Below are 25,054 nucleotides of genomic sequence, written 5' to 3'. Positions count from 1 at the left end.
CTATATATAATTTTTAATTAAGAATTTAACAAGGCTTTGTAATATAAATATAAATATAAATTGAGAATGTTAAACAGGCAATAAGAGCCACATCGCGGATGACAGTGCGTTATCCCAACGCGAAACTAAATTTTTTTGTTAGGATTAAAACCTGTGCACAAGGTACTAAATTTTTACTTGGACACAGCCAAGATTTAAAATTGGAATAATCTCTACAAGAGATTTAATTCCATACATCCCCTGTTCCCCCCTTAACGGGTTCGTTTCCCGATTCAGCGACTTTCGGATCTATATTTTTCTCTCGCATTTATTTCCTTAAGGGGGGAACAGGGGATGTATGGAATTAAATCTCTTGTAGAGATTATTCCAATTTTAAATCTTGGCTGTGTCCAAGTAGAATTTAGTGCCTTGTGCACAGGTTTTAGTTTCGTTGGGATAACGCACTGTCATCCGCGATGTGGCTCTTATTGCCTGTTTAACACTCTCAATTTATATTTATATTTATAATTTTTAATATTCAATATTAATATTTAATATTTATTCCTAATATTTTCTCTATTACGCGCAGAGCCTGAATAGTCTGGTGTATTATACGGATGTTTGCGGTAGTTCGAGTCACTGCCGCTTGGCGGCGCTGAGGAGCAGTCGGACGCGATCTCTGGCGGCGCTGACATAAAGTAACCTCGGGGGCGACCTCTAACAGCACATACGCGAGCAGCGGCGCGAGTGTGACGTTGCTCTCTGCATCATTGCCGTCGAAAATGGCGTCGAGTTCGGAGCTGCTGGAATACTCGTTCCCGATGAAGCGTCGGAGGCTCGATGGCGATGATCGGGAGACGGTCGGCGCGGCCACGGGGGAACCGCGGCTCGACGAGGCCCTGCGCGACAGCCCGCACGACGAGCTCGAAGGTATCAGAAACGAAAAATCCAGACGGATTAGGCGCGATCGGGCGATCGCGCGCCCGAAACCGCCGCGGAAATTTCGCGGGTGGCCAGAAGGTGACAAGATGGCGGCCGTCGAACGCCTTTCGACCCTTCTTCATCCGCGTCATCCGGCCGCCATGACAGTTCGCGATTAATGCGTTAATTTTTCGCGGCCTATTTTTCGTCTCGCGAAGAACCAAGTTGTGACATATACATGTATATATGATGTGTGTGTTTTGCACCTAGTCTCGCGAGATATTTTTTCATTTTTTATTCGAAATTAAATATTTTTTTTATTACCCTTCTAGAGTCGAGATCGATCGATATCGTCGTACTTCGGAACCGATCATCGCGTCACCCTCATTCACAGATGGCATCCCATGGTTGACGTTCGTTCGTTTTACCTGCACCTTCTGTACTCGCTGTTTCTCTTTTTTCTCTTTCTCACGATTTTTTGTTTTCTCTCGTTCATTGGTTTATTTCGAATTTATATATGAAATAAATTTCATATTCCAATCTCGAAGTTTTTCGTAAGAGGGACAAATTTTATCTTTCCAAAATTGTACATATATCGTGCAGTGTTTCTTTCAATCTTACAGATTGTTTTAAATTTTACTCTTGGCGCGAAATTATAATTAATTTTTTAATTGCACTTTTTATTTACACAATTTTATTTGCACACAATTGTATTATTATTTAATTATATTAAAGTGAAAAATTTATAATTATTTTTTAATTTGTTGACATATTAAATATATTGTATATAAAGAAATCAGTTATTTATGAGAAATTAAATTACAAATTTAATTAAAGTAGAAGAAAAAAATTATGTATGAAATAAAATGTTTCAAATTGATAACATTATATTTTTTAAATTTAACTATTTATAGTGTGTTAGTTTTAAGTACTATTATGTCAGCTATTAAATACAATTTTATATTTTACAGAAATACTTGGTGCAGACAGTGGATTTAATGAACTGAGCGACGAATCCAAATCTACAGTTATATCTCCCGCAATTACAAATCTAACATCACCATCATCTAGAATCGATTCTGCTAGTAATGGTGCTAGTTGCATGTAAGCTATACACATATATTTATTTATTATATTATTTATTATATTTATTATATTATTTTATTATTTATATATATATATATATATATATATACATACATACAATATTTGTATATAATGTATTTAGTAATTAGATTTTTAAAATTACATTGTTTAATATAATATTTCAGAAATGATACTACAGACGAGAAAGACGAGATGTCCTCCACAGTCTCAAATTTATCAGACTTATCAGGTTTGTCTGATCTTTCTGGAGATGCAGAAGTCAATCATCAATGGAGAAACGCTTCTTCGTGGATTCAAAAGCAGATGTTAACAGGTGCAGATCCAAGGGATCTCCTACATCACCTTCTTATGGATTCTACAATGATTCCTGAGCAAGTTGATGATCTCACATTATGGAAGGTAACTTTTTTTATAAGATAATTGAAAATTTGAAAAATAATTGAATACATATATAAAAAAATTTTTTAAATAATTAAATACATATATAAAATAGTTAAATAAAGATATAATATTTTACTAATTTTAGATTATAATCAATATGATGTCGGAACCTCCGAGACGGCAAAAACTTAAACATATAAATACCGTGTCGGATGCGGTACGATTAATTCGCAATAGCAAGAAAATTATAGTCTTAACTGGTGCAGGCGTTAGCGTCAGTTGTGGCATTCCTGATTTTAGAAGCAAAGATGGTATTTATTCAAGACTAGCGCAGGATTTTCCAGATTTACCAGATCCACAGGTACTGAAAGATCTCAGCTTTATGCATTGCAAACAGCTTTGGTTAATATGTACAGGGTGTATACTCTTGGGAAATACCCTTAAAATCTGATATTCTCAAGGACTTAAAAATCAGAGAATTCTCACAGGAGTTCATTGGCATTCAGGGAATTAAAAAAATTACAGTTTTGATAATTTTATGTCTAATATATTTTTACAATATTTAAGTTTTTATTAAAATTTTATGTAATTTTTTTATTAACAATTTATTTCAGTATATAATATTTTATGTAAATTTTATAAAAAATTGTTCAATTTTTGAATAGGTAATATTTAAATAAATTAGTACTCCTTATTTATTTAATAAATAATTAAATAAATAATAATTTAATAAAAAGAAAATTTAATAAATTAATATTTCTTATGATGTTTATAATAAATTATTGTTTGTTTTCTATTTTTATTTTATATTATATTTTTTATATATTTTTAGAGTTTAGATATAATGATATATCACAATTTGTTATTGTTTAAATTAATTTTACAAGTAATAAATCAGTATTAAATGAAAAATTGCATTCTTGATAACTTTCTAATTGTATGAATAGAAAACATTAAAAAGTGTATATAATTATTTAAAAAGCTGCATCTACAAATTTTCTGATTTTACTTGAAATTTTAAACGAAAATACCGGAAAAGGGACTTCTTTTTCCAGGAAATATTTTTTATAAAATTTGAGTAGATATCCTGTATATATTAAAATTCTAAATATATTGAGAGATTCATCTCATAGTTTGAAAATAAATTTATATAATATTATATATATTATATATAATATATATAATATTATAGATTATATGTTATATAATTTATATAATACTATTATATTATATATATATATATATATAATATTTTTCTGATTTATTTTTTTCAGGCTATGTTTGACATAAATTATTTTAGCCAAGATCCCAGGCCGTTTTTCAAATTTGCATGCGAAATATATCCAGGACAATTTAAACCCAGTCCATGTCACAGGTTCATCAAAATGTTAGAGAAGCAGAAGAAGCTCTTGAAGAATTATTCACAAAATATTGACACTTTGGAACAAGTAGCGGGTATTAAAAATGTGATTGAATGCCATGGTAAGTACAAAATTACTATTTGTTTATTATACAAAGTGTATTTGAGTGATATTTTATACAAATCTTTCTGTTGTGTATATTAATTTTTATATAAATTTATATTTTTATCGATTTTAATTAATGAATATGTTTTATAATTCAGATAAATTTTAAATATAATAGATATTATTTTTATATTATTATAATTTAATAAATTAAATTAATTTAATGTAATATATAATATTAATTTATTTTAATATTGTAATATATTAATAATTAAATGAATATTTTAATGTATTAATAATATATACATATAATAAATATCATAAAAGTTTGAGAAATTTTTGTCTAAGATTCTAGAAAGAAAAAAGACAATTTTGTATGAAAATGGAAATAGATGATGGAACATTATTTTTATGATGGTCAATTTCAAGTAGATAAATTGTAATAAATTGTTTTATTTTCTACCTACTCTCTATTAAATTTATATTATTTTTTATTAATTCTATTTTATATTTTGTATTAAAGGCTCTTTTGCCACCGCGTCGTGTACAAGATGTAAATACCAAGTGAAAGCGGATGATATTAGGGAAGATATCTTCGCACAAAGGATACCTACATGCCCGAAATGCCGTGTTAACGCATTGCCATCTCTGTCCGAGATTAATTGCAGCGAGAATTACCGAGGTAAATAAAGAAATTCGTCTTCATATAATTCTTGCTGATAGTGATTTATTTGCAGTCTTTCGTAACGGCTTAATCAATTTCAATATGATATGGAGAAAATTAGCTATCTTTAGTGATAGTTTTCCGTTATTTAAGCCTTTACTATAGTGTTCGCGAGTCTCAATGGCCAATGAGAGAAAACTTATCTACTCTTCTTCTGCGTCTCGAACTAAAATGAAGTTACTGATCCAACACATAAGTCGGTATCATCAATCGTAACTGCGAATAAAGCTTCGCTTGTTAATAAGCACATAAAGGTAAACTTAATACGATCGCGCTTACTTATGTGAGTGCCGTGTTTCGTGGCTATTTTAGAGCAACGGTTTGTTGTTTAATCCGTTTTCCTCAATTTTGACAGTAGATTGTGTGTTACGATTGAGCAAGAAACGCCATTTTATTTATTTATTTTCTTTTTTCGATGAGAAAATTATTCATTAAAATAAGAAAAAAAGACGAAATTTTTCACCGTTTAATTGAATTAATTTCCATCGCTTACAAACTTTCAGATCTGGTGTCGCAAGGTATAATGAAGCCGGATATCGTTTTCTTCGGCGAAGGACTCCCGGACGCCTTTCACGACGCGATGGCCAAAGACAAGGACGATTGTGATCTTCTAATTGTTATCGGTTCGTCCTTGAAGGTCCGGCCGGTAGCTCTAATTCCTTCGTCGATTCCGCCGAATGTACCGCAAATTCTCATTAATCGGGAACCGTTGCCGCATCTCAAATTCGACATTGAGCTACTGGGCGACGGTGATATTATCATAAATCAAATATGCCATTTGTAAGTAAAAATCATACATGTAAAAGAATTTTGTAAAATTATAAAGTAGCCCGCACTAACTTTATTTTGGTTGAATCGGCTGGTTTTTTACGTGCTTAATGAAAAAATATTTTATTATAGTGTTTTGGAAACGTCTCAATTACAAGAATATGGAATAAAAAATAGGGGTTTCTATTTAAGATTTTTATGTTGATCTTGATTGGCTTCTCAAGGTCATCCCAAATAGATATTATTAGCTAATAGATGTTTTAAACTCTCTATTTTACTCTTTTTGTTTGAAATATTTTTCCAAAAAGTCAATATTTTCTGAGATATTTTGCCGTTTCGAAACTGTTTTATAAGATTAGTGAGGAATTATTGTATTTATATAAAATTCCAGATGAAATTAAATCCCCCCAAAATTAACTGGTTTTCTCCATATATTGTAGCTTGATTTATTAAACAAAAAATGTAATAGACTTGAAGCTAAATGATAGACAGTTATTAATTTATAATTAGTCAAACATGAAAAAATATGTAATAAAAAATAGAAATTTCTATTTAAGATTTTTATGTTGACCTTGACTAGGCTTTTCAAAGTCATCCCAAGGTCATCAGCTAATAGTTTTTTTTAAACTACTCTTTTTGTTTGAAACATTTTTCCAATAAGTCGATATTTTCTGAGACAGTTACTAATTGACATTTAGTTAAACATGAAAAACTCAGGCTTTGCGAGTTGTTTGACTGGCTCAATAATTGTCCATTATTGAGACTATTGCATCTTTTGTTCAGCAGGTCAAAAGCTACAACATATAAAAAAACTAGCTGATTTAACTGAAATTTATTTCACACAAGATTAGGACTCTATACTTTCAATATTATTTACGCTTAATTTTAATTGTCATAATTAAAATCTCGATCTATGTTAATGACAGATTGGGCGACACTTATAAAGAAGTCTGTTGGTACGACAAAATCTTGAAAGAAGCCTCACAACTGGTGTCATTGCGCTATTTACCCGACATGTGGGAACAGAATCAAGATACGACGAGCAACACCGAAGTATCACGCGATAGCATAGAAGTTGATTTTAAATCTCAAAACGCACCCTCGACTGAAAATCCGCTGACGACGACAAACGCAACATCGCACCATGATGAAAATAATGACTACCTTTCGTCCTTCCAACGTACGAAAAATGCGGAGGAGAGCTTCGGTCCTTTCGGAGAGAGCCCGAAGAGACGATCATCAGGTGATACTAGTATAGAGAACAATTCCAAGAGGATGAATTTCGGTGGCACGTGCGAGTCGAATAGCTCCATATCATCTGCAAAAGTGAACGTCGAGAGTGCAATGACCTCGTTGGAGAACAGATTTCATGTGGCGTCTAAAAAGAACTCGAAAGAATGTCAGGTGGTGCCGGTGTCGTTGTCTCTTTCCTCGGAAGCAGTCATAAACGAGAATACTTTGTCGTATAAATTACTGGACAGTTGTGAAAAATCAAACAACTATGACGATATTGTAACGATAGACGCTGTCGAATCGGACAAAGCGATACCGAAGCTGAGACAAGCCTCGGTAGATTCCATGTTGGATTCTGGTATAGGTGACAGTTGTAATAGTGTCGATAGTACGGAGGAGAAGTTCGACATTGCCGAATTGAAGAACAGAAGTTTGGAGAGACATTGCTGGCAACCAAAAACTCGAGAGAGCCTCGCTATTCGGTTACCAGGTATATTATTGTCATAGATATTTTAATAAAATACTTTTGGATAAACGAAAATTAAAATATGATGTAAAAAATAAAAATTATTAATTATATTAATTACAAATCTATTAACATTGCAGAAAATTCTTATTACCAATTGGCACCGGGTAGATATATCTTTCCTGGCGCGGAGGTCTATTCCGAACCTGAAGATTACGACCAGTGCTCTCTTTCGGCAAATTCCGAGAGCACAGACAGTGAAAGCGACTCTTCTTCGGAAGAGGAAGAAGAAGAGGACGAAGAGGAAGAGACATGTGAGTTGTTTTTTTAATAATTTTATGTACAGGATGTTTTATTTAAACTTATTAAAAAATAAGTTTAATAATTTAGAAAAAATGTTTCGGACTAAAATTGTTTAGTTTTAAGGAGGAAAGAAGTTGATTTGAAATTTTAACTAAGTGGACTGTTTTGGCCGTTCTATCCTTTTAACTTCAAATATTGCGAAAATCGATTTACATAAAAAATTATAGTTCTATTAAAAAAAACTAGGTTAACCTTCAAATAACCTTGAAAAGTAACTTTGATTAAAATTCAAGATTATCGACTTCTTTCCTTCTGTCCTCAAAAACTAAACTTTACGAGAAATTGATTTATATAAAAATATTATGGTGGTTCCAATTTAAAAAAACTATTCAAATAACCTAGAAAAGTAACCTTGATTAAAATTAAAGATTATCAACCTCTTTCTTTTTTTCCTCTCAAAACTAAATTTGTTCGAAAAATTTTTTCTAAAACGTAATATTTTTTAATTATTTAAACTTATTTTTTTCAAATGGGACAATCTGCCTATAATTCATTACTTCGTCAATTATATTTAATTACTTTTTTGTGTCTTCAGGTGCGGACGACGATCTTTCAGAAGGAGTGGACCCTGACACCGATGGCCAAAATAACGATGCGACGAGTGATTCTCACAGTGCTGCGCAGCATTAAATTGAAGCTACGCCCTATTATATATAATAGTGGTTAGTTTCGATTATTGTTTCCCTAGATCAATTTTTATCAAAGTTTGTTGAGATTATTTGTATACAGTGATATATAAAACACACAGTGCAATTTTTATTGGCTCGCTTACAAAGCGAGATATATAAATGTTAACCGTTGCACGTGTAAATGGAATCCAATGCACACACATACATACATACATATATATATATATATATATATATATATATATATATAATTGCTAATATATTTATTTAGTCCAAAGTTGGGATAATTTTTTCACATTTGATCTAATTATCAAGAGATCTAAGCACAAAAAACTATATATATTTTTTTTTACCGATTTATTGCAATTATTGAACATACAAATTTGCAGTGTCCATGTAATAATGTACATAAGCTATCATTGTCTTATATAAGGACTTACATTTTAACGATACAATTTTGTTTTCCCTATACGAAGATCATACGTTGAAATGATCAAAACTGCTTGTGTAGCTTAACATACTATCCTATAATATGAATAACAGTCTATTTAACTCACTTTATACTCGTATAATATGTATATATATATATTGATGTTTCAGCCTGTCTTTTAATCAAAAGACAAAGCAAGAGTGGCGCGACATTAAAAGAGGAAAATTACATTTTGTCCTAATTGTGCGATAAATTGTGTAAATGAGATTAATCTTAAATGTATTAACCTAGTTGATAAAAAAAATCGCGGATTTACTGCATCTAATGTAGTGTTCTAAACAAATGCAGGTTCTCTCTTTTTAGCTCTGCACAATGGTCTCACACTCTTTATATTTAATTAAAGTTAAAGGAACAATCATGTATTGGAAGAAAACAAAAAGAAATGTAGAAACTGCGACTAAAATTAGCTCAGAAGCAATGCATTTTATAAAAAATCATCAATGATGTTCTTTTTATATCAGATAATGCATGTAATTATATTTTAAGCGCACATTACAATTGAAACTGTAAATCTGTAACAATTTGGGCCACATAGCTTTTTTTCTGCGATCAAAATGAAAATATTACTTCAAATTTAATTATGCAAATCAAATTGTACACTAATACTGCATTAGACTAGTAATAATTAAAAAAAATTAAATACTAATATTAGTGTTATATTATTACATGCATTGCTATTTCTGTCGTTATATGATTAAGATTGCTAGTATTAGTGTCGAGATCTTCCTTCATTACAAACTTAATTGAAAGGAATGGTTAATTAATATAAATGGTGTAATTCCATTACAAGTGGAATAAAATTTTTTTACTTGGTTTTTTATTTAATTATAAAATATATATTTACAAGCTCAGATAACAAGTGTACGTCATTTTGACGTCGAGTAACGTCAAAATGACGTAACTTTGCTATTTGGGAGACATTCGCATTACAATGAAAGATGGATCGAATTTTTATAATAAATAAGCAATAATTTAAATTGTTGGCGCAATCATGCACTTGCATTCTATTATTAAGTTATACATATATCGATAGCCTTTTTGCGTCCCGATAATATATCATGTAATTACGTCATAGTTCTGCAAGTGAGAACACTCTCTTTAGATTCGTTAAGTTCGACTTTGTTTTTATTAGAGCACGGGCGAATGTACAAAGCAATGTTGGATAGCTTCGCATTGCATGTTATTTTTATATGAGCCAGAGGAAAGAAATAGAATAGCGAATTTAAACAAGATTAAAATAAATATTAATGCAATATAACATTTGACAAACTGTTCATCGTTAATCTGCGTAAAACTAATGTGAAATCTTATATATCTTGGTATAATTATATGCAGGGTATCCCAGAGAAAATTGCTGAAACTAATCAGCTGTCATCTTTTTAATGCACGCAGTTATTGAGAAAACAAAAATTGTGTTGGAAAGAGGAGTCTGCAATTTTTAATGAATATAAATAAATATATTTATAATTATAATTTGTAGTATAATTATATATAAATAATTAAATTATATATAATTATAATTATATATAAATAAAATGTTTGTATATACCAGTTTGTTTTATTGATAAAAAGTAATGAAAAAGTGCTAATAATCACATAAAGTAATAATAATTAAAAAATGACAGATGATTAGTTTCAGCAATTTTCTGTAGGACATCCTGTATAAATTATAAAAAAGAATAATGTAAAAAAGGCGCAGATTAAGACATTTTTTGTATGTACAGGAAGAAAAACGGTCTTGTCAAAAGTAATTATTGCATATTTATATGTAAGAAATAGGAAAAAACGCGGTTGTGTGTGTACAAGTTTATTATTATTATATAATTAAATAACGATGGACGTAAACTTACTTTGATTCAATGCTGTTGCATTGTGTGAGTAATGTTTGAAATAATAATTGCAAATACGATAAAATATGTTAAAGTATGTATATGCATGCATGAAAGAGAGAGAGAAAGAAAAATTAATAAATCATACGATAAGTAAACACACACACACACACACACACACACACACACACACACACACACACACATATCATACACTTCAATTCATGCGTAAGATTTTATTTTACATTAATTCTGGCGACGAGAAAACTCGAAATATAGCATTTGGTTCCTTGTACTAACAATTAACGATTTAATAAGATTAAGATGTCACACGAGGATTCTATTTTCTGTGTTTTGTATAAATAGCCTTTATCACTGTTTTGTGCTGAATATTTTGGGCAGAAGGCAAATTAGGTATTATTAGATTTCGCCAATTCCTCTTTCTTCTTTTATTTATATTTGATACATATGTTGTTGTTTTTTTATACGAGTGTATATATATATATTACACATAAGTATCCGTGAAAATAAGTAAAGAATTTCTAGAGAATCCCAGATAGCAAATTGACGTCAATCAACGTCAAATGACATTATGAGACATTAAAACGACGTCATTTTGACGTTTAATTACGTCAGTTTGCTACTTAGGATAATGCATATATGATGTTTCGCATTGAATTAATTTTTTTCTTTTAATTATATCATATAATTAATATTGTTCATGATAAATTAATTTTTTGAATTTTTATATTTTTTACTTAATTACTTATTTACTTATATGCGCACCAGCTACTTAAAGAAGAGTCTAAAAAAAGGTGTATTTTGCGTTATCATTACAAGACATATTAATCGAGCGTCATCATGTAATATTATATATGTATTTAAAAATATATTTGTTATACAAATATATTTTTATATAGTGACAATTATACGTAAGAGTTAATTCGGAGAGAAAGAAAGAGAGGGGAAGGAAAAGAGGTCAAAGTTTGACAATCAATATCAACGTTTTCTTTTTTTTGAATCAATTACAGTAAATTTCTGTATGAATTATATACTGTATACACATATGAATATTTATTATTATTTTTACAAATAAATTGCGATTTTTTTTATTGTGTCAACTGAATCGATGAGGAAACAAGAAAAGATTATGTTCGATTGAAGGTGTAATTTATTATTAAATCAGTTATAAATGTTCGCGATGATACAACAAAGTAGCACATAAAATTTAAAATTTTTTATAATTTGTTATTTAATGTAATGTGACTATGTTATAAAGAAAAGAATTGTTCTCTATTACAGACTTTGTAAGTTTCCTGTTTCTTCGGTATTATTAACGTATAAGCTTATCTCTTAAATTAAACGTTTTTCTATAAATAAAACTGCGTTGTATTTATTTATTTTTCCTCTCGCAATTTTCTATAAATATTAACATCATGGAGACGAAATTAATATAAAAACAATCTAGAAAAATTATTAGTCGCTATTAGCAGGATTAAATAATTTTTATGATATTTAATCAATTTTAAGAATGATTAAAGTATCATGAAAAAGTAGCAAAATGATGCAACATCATGATAGTAAATTTTTATAAAATAATCAATTAAAATTTGTATATATTTCAAAATTATATATGGTGATAAATAATAACATATACATTAAATGATAACAGTACAATAATTTGAGTTAAATCTATCATTTTTTTTTATAATATACATTTAAATATAAAAATTATTAAATATATTTTTTTGTAAAGACGATTAATTTAAGAATTCTTAAAATATTGAAAATATTTATGCTATTTATGTATATTCTATAGTATATATCATATAATAAAAATCAATAACAATTATAAAAAAATATTTATATATTTAAAACTTTTCTTGAACTTTTCTGAAATTATTTTAATTTTTAGTTTGTCTATTTAAAATCGCTCATTTACATATATATTAAATTGCCTTTAACAAATGTATATATATATATATTTAATAATTTTATATATGTATATATATATTTATTAAATATATATTATTAAAAAAAATTAATGATTTATATACACTATTGAATGTTGATTTAAACTCGAGTTTCTAGCATGAGACCAAATATTTTGTTCTTAATCATAGCATCTTGCTTATATTTTACATTTTTACACTATCATAGTATATATATTTATAAGCTGGAGACGCTCAGCTTTCTTTAAAAATTCTAAATCCTAGCTGAAATATAATAAGAGTAATTATACCTTTAAGAATTATTATTTTAGATACTTTTTTTCATTTTTTTATGTATTGATTGATATAATTAATAATAATTAAAGTACTATAAATATATATATACTTTTAAAACAGATACATTTATTTTCTATTATATATAGTTTTTTTATCTGTAATAATGTCTCTTTAATAAAAATATTTGTTACAAAAAAAATTAACAGAATACGATTATTAGAGATGAAAAAAGCTATGAATTAGAAAATAAATCGTTCAGTATCTTTATTCATCAGTAGCTAGAGTTCTATTATTCGATATATTCACATATTTTATGTAAGAATTATACAAAAAATTTGGTTGTCGGAGATTCACTGATTGATGATTTTTGGATATAATATAGATACGTTAACAAAAAAATTTTCGATATATTTTTTATTAATATTTGATACTATCGAACAAGTCGTCGCATTAAAAAAAAATTATTTTGATATGTATTTTGCAAGAAAAAATTTCTCGCTTCTGACGTCATAATTCAGTATATAAAAAATAGAAATAAAAATCATTAATGTCTTAAAAAAAAACAGGTGGACGATAGAAAACAGAAGATATAAATAGAGAATAATAAATTCGTTGTTATATATTTATTGATTGATTTATTTATTTGCTTTATTGTTATATGTCATATAATAGTTTTATATCATATATCGCAGTTATCATAAATCAAATTTGAAAATAGGCTTTAAATTATAACAATATACTCTTAGAGAATAATTGAAGCGCTCCCTGGAATATAATAATAGGTCAAAAAGCCCTCGTATGATTTCTTTTCTTCCATATGAGCTTCATATATCATATATATATATATGTATGTATATATATATATATATATATATATATATATATATATATATATATATATATATCATCATTGAAACTTATGCGAGTCTGTGGGGATCGTTTCAATTACATTTTATTATATCATCGCTATGTATTGAACACTTGCCGAAATCCCCATCGAGAAAGATTTTCAAATGTTCAATTAAAATGAACATTTTCATATATATATATAAATATATATACATATATATATCTCGAATATATATATATATATATCTATACATATAAATATACATATATCTATATATATAATATTATATTATTATACTAAGTCCAGCCGAAATAGCGGGTAACATTTCTCTATGTGTGTTTTTTTTCTTTCTTTCTTGCATTTTCTTCCCTCCTTCCTTCCTTTTTCTCTCATTTTCCTCTTCTTATAGTTATGTCTTGTGTGTATATAATATATAATAACTATAATATAATAATAAACATTATTACCACCACACAGCAATAATATTATAATAGCACTATATCGCACTAGGGACGCACAGCTATAATTTTTTTTTCCTTTTTAATGCATCGGCGGCCCACTACCACTTTAACAATGAACAATATTTCATTGATCTGAATAAGGGAATTCGGTGTACATATTATTAATACAGTGTACGTGTGTTTCTGTGTGTATATTCGATTCGTGACATTTTTCCCCCTTATAATGCTTAGATAAATTCGATTTCGAGAGAACATGGTCGTTTTCTTATTTTATACGCGTAGCGTATTTATATATAAACCTTTTTTGTGTGTTCAATTAAAAACTCCCCAGGTAGAAAGTGCATGTCATTTTGACGTCCAATAACGTCACTAGACGGCAAAATGACATCATAGACACGTAATAACGTCATTTTGACATTTAATGACGTCACTAGATGATAAAATAACATCACTCGACGTTAAATGACGTCATAGACAGCATATTGATGTCATTTTGACGTTTAATGACGTCACTAGACGGCAAATGACATCACTAGACATTAAATAACGTCATTTGATGATGTTAGTTCGCTACTTGGATTGCTAGGAGTATCGTACATTATTTATTGGATGGATCAGCTTGGAAATCAAGACGTAATTCGATTAATAATTGTGCTTGTGAAGTAAAGGGATGAAAATACGACTGGACAAACGAAAAACTTCGCTCGATAATATAACGTTTCGTCTTCATTTCGTTCGTATAATCTTCAATCATCATTTACGTTTAGCACCGACATGAGTGCTAAAACAGTGAGTCGTAATCGAGGATTTTAGTGAGAAAAACATTTTTCCACTTGTAGCACAGATCTCTCTTTTGGGCATCCGGCACCATATGGCTTCAGAAAAATGAAGAAAAAAATAAAATAAAATTCAGCGACAGCTACGGATTTAAAAGCACAGGTGCGAAGGTGGAAAAGGAATTAATACCCAGTTTTTTTTGTTACTTCTCTTTTTAATCGAGTTAACAATTTTCTCAAGATCCTTCTATATCTGGTTTATTCTCACTCTGCCATATGGAAGTAATCGGAATTATAAGCAAGTGTGTGTTTCTACAACTTTTTCATATTCATACACATATATTATTATTATTATTATTATTATTATTATTATTATTATTATTACAGCAAAGAAATCCTTCTTTTTCCTCTGAACAATTTCAACACAATCTTCATCAACTAATACAAAGAATCATATATATAGCGTAAGAAGAGAACAGCTGCTCCTAATGTAAAATAACTTGTAATTTAAATCCCGTTCTTTGTAAAGAAAAAAATGTGCGTTTGTGAATTTTTTATCTCGCAATAATATATAGATCTGTGATTTTTTTTCAAGCCTCCTCTTCGCAAATTCAAGTCAGTTTCAACGAGAGAAAATATTCATCATTATTAGCGGTTTAATTATTATTCATCAAGATGTTCATCAGGATGCTACTTTATAGTAACTGATAGCGACTTGTCGTACGAAGTGATCATATTACTCTGCCAAATTATTATCAATCAGTTTCAGTGTTATGTACTGATGCTGTAAGGGACCCGTCTGTCCACGTAGATCGCTAGATGCATGATGACGTCATCTGCAATTGGGTTCTTTTTATTTTTTTTTCTTCTGTGCAAACCTAGCGATCCAGATGTAGAGGGGCCCCTTCATATTCTCCCTTATCTTCTCTTTTATATTCTAAGTTGATATATCTAATAATAGCAATAAGAGTCGAATAATTAAGGATCTCGTGTTTCGTTTATCATTTAAGCATGATATGCAATTATAAAGAATATCGATTGGATTTTTTAAATAAGATCATAAATTTTTATATGCGTACCTACAAATAATTAAACGATTTTTTCGAATCTATCACTACTACGAATTGCAAATGTTTTCATCGTCAGAGATTTGAAGAAGTTGTGTCAAAATGTGATCTTTTTTTCTTTTAATGAGTCCATTTAGTCCACGCCTGAAAGTAAACAAAAATTAATACGTTGTATATATAACGTAATCTCTTCTGTAATATATATTTTAACATATAATCTTTTGAAAAAAAATTTCAAATATAAAATAATTTTATATATACATATACACAGGATACTCCCTTTTAAATAATACATTATTTCAAAAACCAAGATTTCTATCAAAAAATCATACAAGTTTTTAAAGTGTTTTGAAAGGTTCTCGAGATAAGCCACAAGAATATGTAATAAGGGTTTTCATTTAAAATTTTTAAGTTGATTTGTAAATTATTTCGAATGTTGACCTCTAGGTCAAAGTCAAGGTCATCATATCCAGTCCAGAAGTCCCTCTCGAAATACTATAACTTTTATATAAAACATTTTTTTGATGGAACCCTTGGTTTTTGAAATATATTAATGCATTACTCAAAATAGGATACTCTCTCTGTACAGGATGTCCGGTAATTCGCGCCCCACCCGTCAGGTGCAGGTAAAACAAGTCAAATTGAGTAAAAGAAGTTCTTTACCGTTTTGCGATTTTCTCAATAATAAAGAAGAAATTAATTAATAAAGTTTGGTCAATCCACGCAAGTAGTAGTGTGTGGCAAGAAAAAGCGCATTCGAAGATCTAGGTTTATGTATGTTATTATATTTTGTCGATTATCTTTTGTGTTTGTAAAACACGCGAATTGGCTGATTTTTATTATTAAATTAATTTCTTATTAAGTATAATTAATTATTGAGAATTTTGCAAAATGATAGAGAACTTTTCTACTCAATTTGACCTGCTCTACCTGCACCTGACAGATGGGGGGCGAATTACCGACACTCTGTATACAAGGTGTTTAATTTTAATCGACTACCCCCAAAAATTTTTTTTATTGTGCAACAAAAGTTTTTATTTGAAGGGGACAGATAATGGCGTTATTCTTATTGACTTTTTTTGAACATTTTCAAGGTCGTTTAAAGGTTATTTGTTCTTTTTAAATGGAATTAATCTAATTTTTTTTTATATAAAATCGATTTCTCATAATTTTTGACATAAAAAGTTATAAGATTAAGATGATAAAATGAATAATTCACGAGATATTTTATATCTAAATTTGAAGATAATTTTTTAAAAATATATTTAATTATAATATATCATGTGACTGTTATTAATTAAATTGTTATATTATATAATTATTTCATTAAATATTAATTATTGTATCACATATTAATTATAATTATAATATAATAATATAGTAATTATGATATTGTGTAATAATTATAATTTATAACAAATTTCATTTAAAAAAATATAAATGACCTTGAAAAGCGCTCTTCAAAAAAATTCAATAGCGCCATCTTCTGTCTCTCCTTTCAAATAAAACAACTTTTGTTTGAAACATTTTCTTGTACAGTCAAACAGGATGATCGATTAAAATCAGACGCTCTGTATATATTAAATAAAAATCTCTTACCGGATGTTGCTTGTTGTCTTGCACGGCATCAGGCATTCCCCAGGCCGGAGGCTCTATCTTATTCTGTTCATTCGGAGGTATTTCCGTCAAACCGGGCGTTCCAAATTGTCCTGGCATTAGCGTCAAACTCGGTATAAGTGACAGAGCCGCGGTGTTCCCGTTAGTTGGGAAAGGTTGCGCATCCACATGACCCTATAAACGATAAAGAGTAATGAAATTGACTCTATGAGTTATAAATACCCTCTTTATAATTACTCAAATGACCTTCAAATAACCTTGAAATGACTGCAAATGATCTTCAGAAATTAAAATTCAAGATTATCAACTTCTTTCTTCCCTCGAACCAAATAATTTTCGAAACATTGTTTTAATAAAACGCAATAAGCATACTTTTTCAAATGAGACACCCCATGAAACGATTCATCAAATAAAAACAATCGACGTTCACCTGAAAGCTAGACTCCATCATTTGATGAAGCTCGGGCTCGACGTTGGCCATACGTTGATTGTAAGTGGAGTTCGAGCGGAACATCTGATGCCTGTCTATCGCAGGTGTCAGAGTGCAATTGGAGGACCAACCCAGCTTCTCGTTGAGTATCCAGCTGATGGAGTCGGCGTCACCGCCGGGACCAATGCCCGCGGCGGAATAGTTCTTCCAGGTCGCTCTCTCAGTGCCGATCGGCCGCGGGACCTTGCGGTCTTCCAGCTTCAGCTGGCTCATTTCCTGGGTGACCTGGGCCGGCGACGAGGGCGAAATCGCCGGCGAGCCGCCGTTCTCCAAACTCGTAATCAGGTCGATCCCGGCGCCGCCGCCGGGCTGAGCACCAGCGATGTTTGCCAGGTGATTGGAGAATCCGATCTGGCTGATGATGGGGTCCTGCTGGTGCGGCGGATAGTTCGCGTGAGGCGCTGGCCCGGCGCCGAACGGCCAGCGCGTCTGCGCGGTCGTGGATATCCCGGGGTTAGCGGCGGCCGCCGCGGCAGCCGCCGCCGCCGCGGCCGGCGTCACCCGGGAGGGCGCCTGGTATTTCCCCAGAGGAAAGTTACCCAGCATCGCTAAATTATTAGACTGCTGAATCGCGGACGGCGGCGGGGCTGGTACCGTGGCCGCGAACATGTTCGCCGGGTGCAGCGCCGAGCCGGTTGCGGCGTTGAACATTGTCACCTGGGACTTGTTGCCCAGGTGCAACGAGCTGGAGAAGTCGGGGGCACGGGGATTCAGCCTCGACATGCTGACGGTCGTGTTGATCACGGAGGAGGTGGACGGTGGCGCGATGGTCTGGGCGAAGCTCTGCATGTGCGGGTGAAACGGCAGAAGAGGATGACTCGCGGCGGCCGCGGTGGCGCCCTGGTTCTGCTGCTCGTTCGGGACCATCTTTAGGAGGCTCGAGTTCGGGTGCTCGTAGCCGCCCGCGGCACCGCTATTCGCCGTCTTGAAGAGGTCCAGGCCGGGCTGCGACGTGGACGAGGACGGGATCACGTGGCCAGCCGTCGGCGGCTGGTGCGTCGTCGCGTTCCTGGCCCCTAAGTCGCCCTGGAAGATCGCCGGTCGGTTGAACTGCGCCGCCGCCAGATCGATGCTCTGCTGGGGTATCACCGGTCTGGCCACGGCTAAACCTCCAGGTGGTTTGTTGGGCAACTGGTGCTCGTTGTAACTCGTCGAGGATGGGAACTGCGCGGATTGCATGGGATTGCTTGGCATGGAACAGGACACCACGCTGCCGATGTTCATGCTGCTGGTCGACGAGTTGTTAGCGAGCCCCGGTTTGCTGGAGACTGGAGAACACATGGTTGCTCCGCGGTATCCAGGTGCCTTAGACGCGTCCACCTGGCAAAATTAAAATTGTTTATTATTTTTGTTTAAACACAAAGATTTATTTTAAAATCCGGCCACGCTGGCAATGCTTTTTCTCTGAAAGTTTCCTCTGAGCCGTTCTACTGACATGAGGATTACACTAGCGTCACTTTTGTTACTGTTACAATTAAAATACTGTCACATCATAAATATATGTAAGTTTTTATTAGCATATTTTTTTTTTTTTTTTGATACCATTTGTTAGATTATTGTTTCATAACGCACTTGACTGTGGATCTTATAATTAGTGAGGTGTAATGAGAAAATTATTTTAATTTATAGGATGCGATTAATGTTTTATATTTTAACACCTGCCAACCTCGTAGTCAGAAAACTAAAGAGAATCGCTTCCCACACTAACGTAAATGTGATGGCTTAGTGAGAATCATCTTAATGTTAATCTTACGACATTTTATTTCGTTTACTGATGTAACCGCGTTTAAATATGTTTATTAGACTTTTATACGTTAAACATTTAGACTTTGGTGATTTTAATTTGTTTTGTGTACTGCGCTGAAGAAGATCCAAAAAATTGGATCAAAACGTTCGCTTTTTCATTTGTTTTAACTTTTGAGTTTATTTTTATAATTTTATATTAATTTAAACTTTATTGTTTCTATCAGTACATATTGATTAAATGTAATAAATTAGTTTTTATAACCGTAATATTACTTCTGCTCTTATTAGCCTTTTATATGTGTAATACTTTATTTGAATTAAAGAGCATTTAATTAGTATATGTAATATACATACATAATATATATGCAGGGTATCTACTCAAATTTCTTGTAAAAATATTCCCTGACGTCAGAAGCGAGAAAATATACCATAAAATTATTGCGACGTATGTGAAAATAAAAATATATTTTAATAAAATATCGGTTGAAATAGATAGAACAGACTTGTAGAATATACAGAAAACTCTCCTTTTGCTTGGGCAATCAATAAATAATATGTATATGTCAAATGAAATTGAGTCTAATCATAAGGACGAAAACCAACTGTTTGACAGGTATCGAAAGAAAATTAATATTTGCTTTCACATATTAAATTATGCCAAAATAAGTCTTCGATATATTTTAAGACCACAATTATTTTAAACACAAAAAACGAAAACACTGCACTAAAACGAAAAATAACGCTGTACATCGCAATAATCTTTTGGTTTGCTAAAATGTATGCTTATTTATTAATAAACAAAATCATATTATTTATTAATTACATTATTTTCGTTCATTACTGCCTTTTATCGATAAAACAATATACTTATTTTCACCGTTTTAAATTAAATCGTCACTGTCAACGTAGTCTTGGCAATCGAATATGTAGAAACCTTAAACTTTCAGATTTTCCCCCTCAAAAATTCCAGGTAAAATGCCGACATTCAGTCCAGGTTGCGCTCAGTCCAAGATTTTCAAATGTTTCTTTATAGCTGGTGCTTTCCATTTAGCAACACAGGTCGATATACAAATATCAAGGCTAACTTTGTTTTTATAAAATATAGAACAAAGAATTGTTCACTTGTGTCACTAAATTATGAAAAGCACCTTGTATGTCCTTAATAGTATCTTCTGTTCTTATAATTACAAAGAAAATGATTATATACTTAAAGATTACTAAACTTGTCCAATCAGTTTTGTATAGTAGTAATAGCTAGTAAAACTTTAATGAATTTTTTACTTAAAAAAAGAAAAAAAGAAGAAGATGATGAGTGTGTATGTGTGTGTCTGTTCTTTTCACTTGAATATGCTGCACTATTTCAGAATTTATTTTTTACACTCCACATTAGAAGAAAAAAGATAAACTAAAGATCATTTTGAAAAAAATTTCTCAATAAAGTTGAGAATTCTTGAATTTTTCAAAGTAAAAAAATTTGACAATCTCGAGTTGTTCCATTTCATTTAGAGAGTAGACACCTTGATATATAAATATGTATGATTACAATATAAATATGACGGATTTGGTGCAAAGAATTTGATTATTTCCCATTTAACAAGCAATTTTTTCAGATTTTTTAATTTATTCCATCTCTCATATTTTTTTAATTAAGAGATTTCTCTTCAAAAATTCCAGGTAAAGTAAGGAAATTTGTATAGATGCCGACATCCAGTCCAGGATTTTCAAAATAAGTTTATCTTCTGTTCATATAATTACAAAAAAAAATAATTGTAAAAAGATTAACTTAACTAATTAGCGGATTTGTATTGAAAGTGCCTGTTAAATGAAGTGTTTGCCGAAATTAATTGTACGCTAATTAACTGTCTGCTAAAATCAGGATTGAGAAGTAATTTGTTACTTGTAACGAAGTTACAGTTACATTTTTTTGATAACTAGTAACTAATTTAATAGTTACTTTTTAATAGTTAGTTTATTTGAAACTTAGAGCTAACCATTTTTTGGAAAGTTACAACTGTCTGAAATTTTATGAATTTTTTAACTGAAAAATTTGAATCCCATAATTTTTATTCTAAGTAATATTAATTATTGTGTAGTTAATTTATTACAAATTTTAATTAAATATTAACCAAATCAAATATAGTAGGCCAACTGAACGAGCAAAAAAATAAGATGTAAAAATTTTTTTATTGATAGTTAAATAATTAAATTATCATTCCGTTACAGAAACAATATAAATCGTAAACGTTTCGACTGCACTACAGTCTTTTTCAATACATAAAAGTTAAAAATTAAAATACAAAGTTACATGTTAAAAATACAAAGTTAGTTAAATATTAAACTTATAACTTAAAAATATAACTTTGTATTTTTAACATGTAACTTTGTATTTTAATTTTTAACTTTTATGTATTGAAAAAGACTGTAGTGCAGTCGAAACGTTTACGATTTATATTGTTTCTGTAACGGAATGATAATTTAATTATTTAACTATCAATAAAAAAATTTTTACATCTTATTTTTTTGCTCGTTCAGTTGGCCTACTATATTTGATTTGGTTAATTTTGTTAATTTATACGAGCCTTTCATTAATTAATTTTAATTAAATATATTTAATATATGTATTAAATTATTAATTAAATATTTTTAATATATGTATTAAATTATTAATTAAATATATTTAATATATGTATTAAATTATTAATTAAATATTTTTAATATATGTATTAAATTATTAATTAAATATATTTAATATATGTATTAAATTATTAATTAAATATTTTTAATATATGTATTAAATTATTAATTAAATATATTTAATATATGTATTAAATTATTAATTTAATATTTTAATATATTTTCATTTTAAACTTAAAACAATTGTAATTTATTGCAGATAAAATAATATAGCACATAATCAAGTATGTAATATATCATTTAATACAGTTTGAAATATATAAAATTTTTATGTGTTCTTGGCGCTATTTAAATTATTTTTATTTTTACCTATTTATTTATTTATTTGACTTTGTTATGAGATTTTAGATTGCGAAAGACACATTAGTTTTGTCTCTATTTTCTTAACGCATAGTGACTAAGATTCTTGCTAACTGTTAACATCTATTTATTTCTTGCTTACTTCTGTCAGCTTCTACATTGTTCATCAAAACAATGGTGAATATTGTCGGTAGGTTTGCAGTGAATTTGGTTTACTGTATTAATTTGGTATGTGGCATATTTTTGTATTTGAATGTATAATTATTTGTTGCAATAAAGTGTATTAAAATTATAATTATTTTTATGTAATTTTTATAGATTTACTTGAAAAGGGCTGCAATGACAGCCGAAACGTTGTATTTTAACTAATTATTATAATAAATGATTGCCAGTTTGGTCGACTTTTAACTTTGAGGAGAGATTTTTAAAATTTTTATATTTAAAATATAATATAGAGCAATGATATATTTTATATTTTTTTATTTTTGCAATGCTATTACATTATATATTATATTTGTAATATATTATATATCATAACTATAAATACACATACATATATATATATATATATATGTATAATACATTATAGATATATTATATATTATAAATATCATTGCAAAAAAAGTAACTGAAAAGTAACGATTCGTTACTTTTTGAGTTATAATAACTGTAACTTTTCATAATGTTATTTTTCAGAATCGATAACTGTTAATTGTAACTTATTATTTTTTCAGTGAAGAAAACAAAACTAACTGTAAGTAGATACTTTTACAAAATAACTTTCTCAACCCTGACTAGAATCTACATGAACTTTGCGAGATGAATTGCTGAGTTAATGAAACGACGAATTCTCACTACCTGAGGTGGAGAAGTGTCGAATTTAGCTGAGGACGAGCTGGAACTCGCGTTCGAAGATACACCACCGCCCGCAACAGTCGCGAAATTCATGCCTTTCTGAGTTTCGTTCTCCCTTCCGCCCCACATCGACTGTTGCGTGACCTTGGTAAAAGTATCATTGAACAGGGAGTATTCCAAGGGTGTGCTCGTAGGCAGCTGTTGTTGCTGGTGTTGCTGTTGTAAATTGTGTTGTTGTTGCTGCTCTTGCTGCATCACAACAGGCGTCGAGCTACGAGCAGCAGCTTGCTGCTGCTGCTGTTGCTGCGCCGGTGACGGAGGCGGCAGTACCTGTGTATGCGAGGACGCAGGCGGTGACGACGTCACTCGAATGGTCGAGGTCGACACGCTCGAACTGTCCGAGCAGTTAGTCATGGTCATCGTGCTCGTGGCCGACGACGAGATCGCGCTTGTACCCGAGGTATAACTTGACTTTCCAGGATAATGGGACACTATTGCCGGCGAGGCAGACAGAATGGGCAGTGATCGGCAGTGTTTCGGCGATGTACTGATTACGGACTGCTGCTGTTGCTGCTGCTGATTGGTCGTGTGAACGGTCGCTGCAGCCGACATGACTGTCACCACCTGGGCACCTGGTTGCTTGCTCAGTTGCTTGTTCATGGGCGCGACGTGAGCGGATTGCATGACCGTCGTGGAGCTGTGGGTCGAGGCAGTGATTTCGGACAGCTTCGCCGCGAACGTCTGCGTCGTGTTGGTCGCGACGATCTTCGTCCCCGCTCTACCGGCGGTCATGATCGCGCTTGTGTATGACATCGTCGTCTTGGTGTTCGACGAGGAGGCCATCTGCGCGGCTACGGCTTGTGCCCGTTTCTCCGCTGCACGCATATACGTTTGGAATATTATTTTATGACGTATATAACGATATAAATAACACTAACTAAAGTTGTTTGATTTAAAAGGGGACGGAAGTTCTACTGACTTTTTTAAAGGACGCTTTTCAAGGTCAAATGTTTTTTTTTATCGGAACCACCATATTTCTTCGTATAAATCAATTCTTCACAACATTGACTATAAAAAGTTATAAGGGTAAGATGGCTGAAAAATGAATAGTTTACGAGATATATATATATTTTATACTTGAAGTTCCTAGATTCTCATCGCGGCCATGTTAGATTGTGACGTCGAGGCGAGAGAGCACACGCTGAAAATTCTCAGATACCATTTTTAAATAAAAAGATATTTCGATGAAACACTATTTCAGATGACTTCAGTACACTATTAAAATAGCTCAAAAACTATTCTTTTCCCTTGAAAATCTAAGAAGTGGCATCTAAGAATGTTTAGCGTCCGTTTTTTCGTCTCTGACGTCACAAAAACACAATCTATATACAGGGTTTGTCCGGAAAGTAATGCGTCGCATTTTTTTGTGACGCGACTATACATCGCAGAGCGATGGGACCGGTTGGGGAGGAAGGGGGGTACCCTTAGCTTTCCAACGGTAGGTCGCTCAATTGTTTCCATGCGCTTGGAGGGTTAGGACGGCTTATTCTGTGAACCTCTGCTTAGTGGTCGCGTCGAACTTGTGATGGAGAGAACGATAGAGCAACGCTATGC

General features: G+C 31.2%; 2 protein-coding genes across 9 annotated transcripts in view; one reads left to right on the top strand and one right to left on the bottom strand.

Annotated features, from left to right (window-relative positions):
• Positions 1 to 702: 702 nt before the first annotated feature.
• Sirt1 (NAD-dependent protein deacetylase sirtuin-1) lies at positions 703 to 11,657 on the top strand. 2 transcript variants are annotated; one of them, XM_029310649.2, is made up of 11 exons: positions 703 to 909; positions 1,872 to 2,004; positions 2,172 to 2,406; positions 2,534 to 2,749; positions 3,663 to 3,870; positions 4,378 to 4,536; positions 5,082 to 5,358; positions 6,273 to 7,069; positions 7,186 to 7,359; positions 7,944 to 8,070; positions 8,638 to 11,657. In XM_029310649.2, exons 1-10 carry the CDS (start codon positions 762 to 764, stop codon positions 8,036 to 8,038), a joined length of 2,442 nt encoding a protein of 813 aa, XP_029166482.1. In that variant the 5' UTR covers positions 703 to 761; the 3' UTR covers positions 8,039 to 8,070; positions 8,638 to 11,657. The 2 variants fall into 2 exon arrangements, with proteins under 2 accessions (XP_029166482.1, XP_029166483.1); XM_029310650.2 differs by having other exon boundaries at positions 7,944 to 11,657.
• A 1,535-nt stretch (positions 11,658 to 13,192) lies between these two features.
• The window catches only part of mask (multiple ankyrin repeats single KH domain), a 47,304-nt gene continuing 35,442 nt past the window's right edge, over positions 13,193 to 25,054 (bottom strand). For all 7 annotated transcript variants that reach the window (XM_085488152.1, XM_085488153.1, XM_085488155.1 and 4 more), the window contains exons 25-28: positions 23,444 to 24,315; positions 17,786 to 19,165; positions 17,338 to 17,529; positions 13,193 to 15,882 (exon numbers count right to left, since the gene is read on the bottom strand). In XM_085488152.1, coding sequence (XP_085344278.1) covers positions 15,859 to 15,882; positions 17,338 to 17,529; positions 17,786 to 19,165; positions 23,444 to 24,315 — 2,468 coding nt within the window. In that variant the 3' untranslated portion in view covers positions 13,193 to 15,858. The remainder of the gene's footprint in view (positions 15,883 to 17,337; positions 17,530 to 17,785; positions 19,166 to 23,443; positions 24,316 to 25,054) is intronic.

Source organism: Nylanderia fulva, unplaced genomic scaffold (genome assembly GCF_048542155.1).
Source record: "Nylanderia fulva isolate GAGA-0341 unplaced genomic scaffold, ASM4854215v1 Scaffold64, whole genome shotgun sequence".
In the NCBI taxonomy this organism is placed as follows: Eukaryota; Metazoa; Arthropoda; class Insecta; order Hymenoptera; family Formicidae; genus Nylanderia; species Nylanderia fulva.
Note: the sequence above shows the minus strand (reverse complement) of the source record. Positions and strands in the feature narration are given on the sequence as shown.

Excerpts from the sequence above, each read along its gene's own strand:
- Sirt1 (XM_029310649.2), top strand. The coding sequence starts at position 762 with ATGGCGTCGAGTTCGGAGCTGCTGGAATACTCGTTCCCGATGAAGCGT. Across the intron at positions 2,005-2,171 it reads AGTAATGGTGCTAGTTGCAT|AAATGATACTACAGACGAGA; the intron begins GTAAGCTATACA and ends ATAATATTTCAG. Across the intron at positions 2,407-2,533 it reads ATGATCTCACATTATGGAAG|ATTATAATCAATATGATGTC; the intron begins GTAACTTTTTTT and ends TACTAATTTTAG.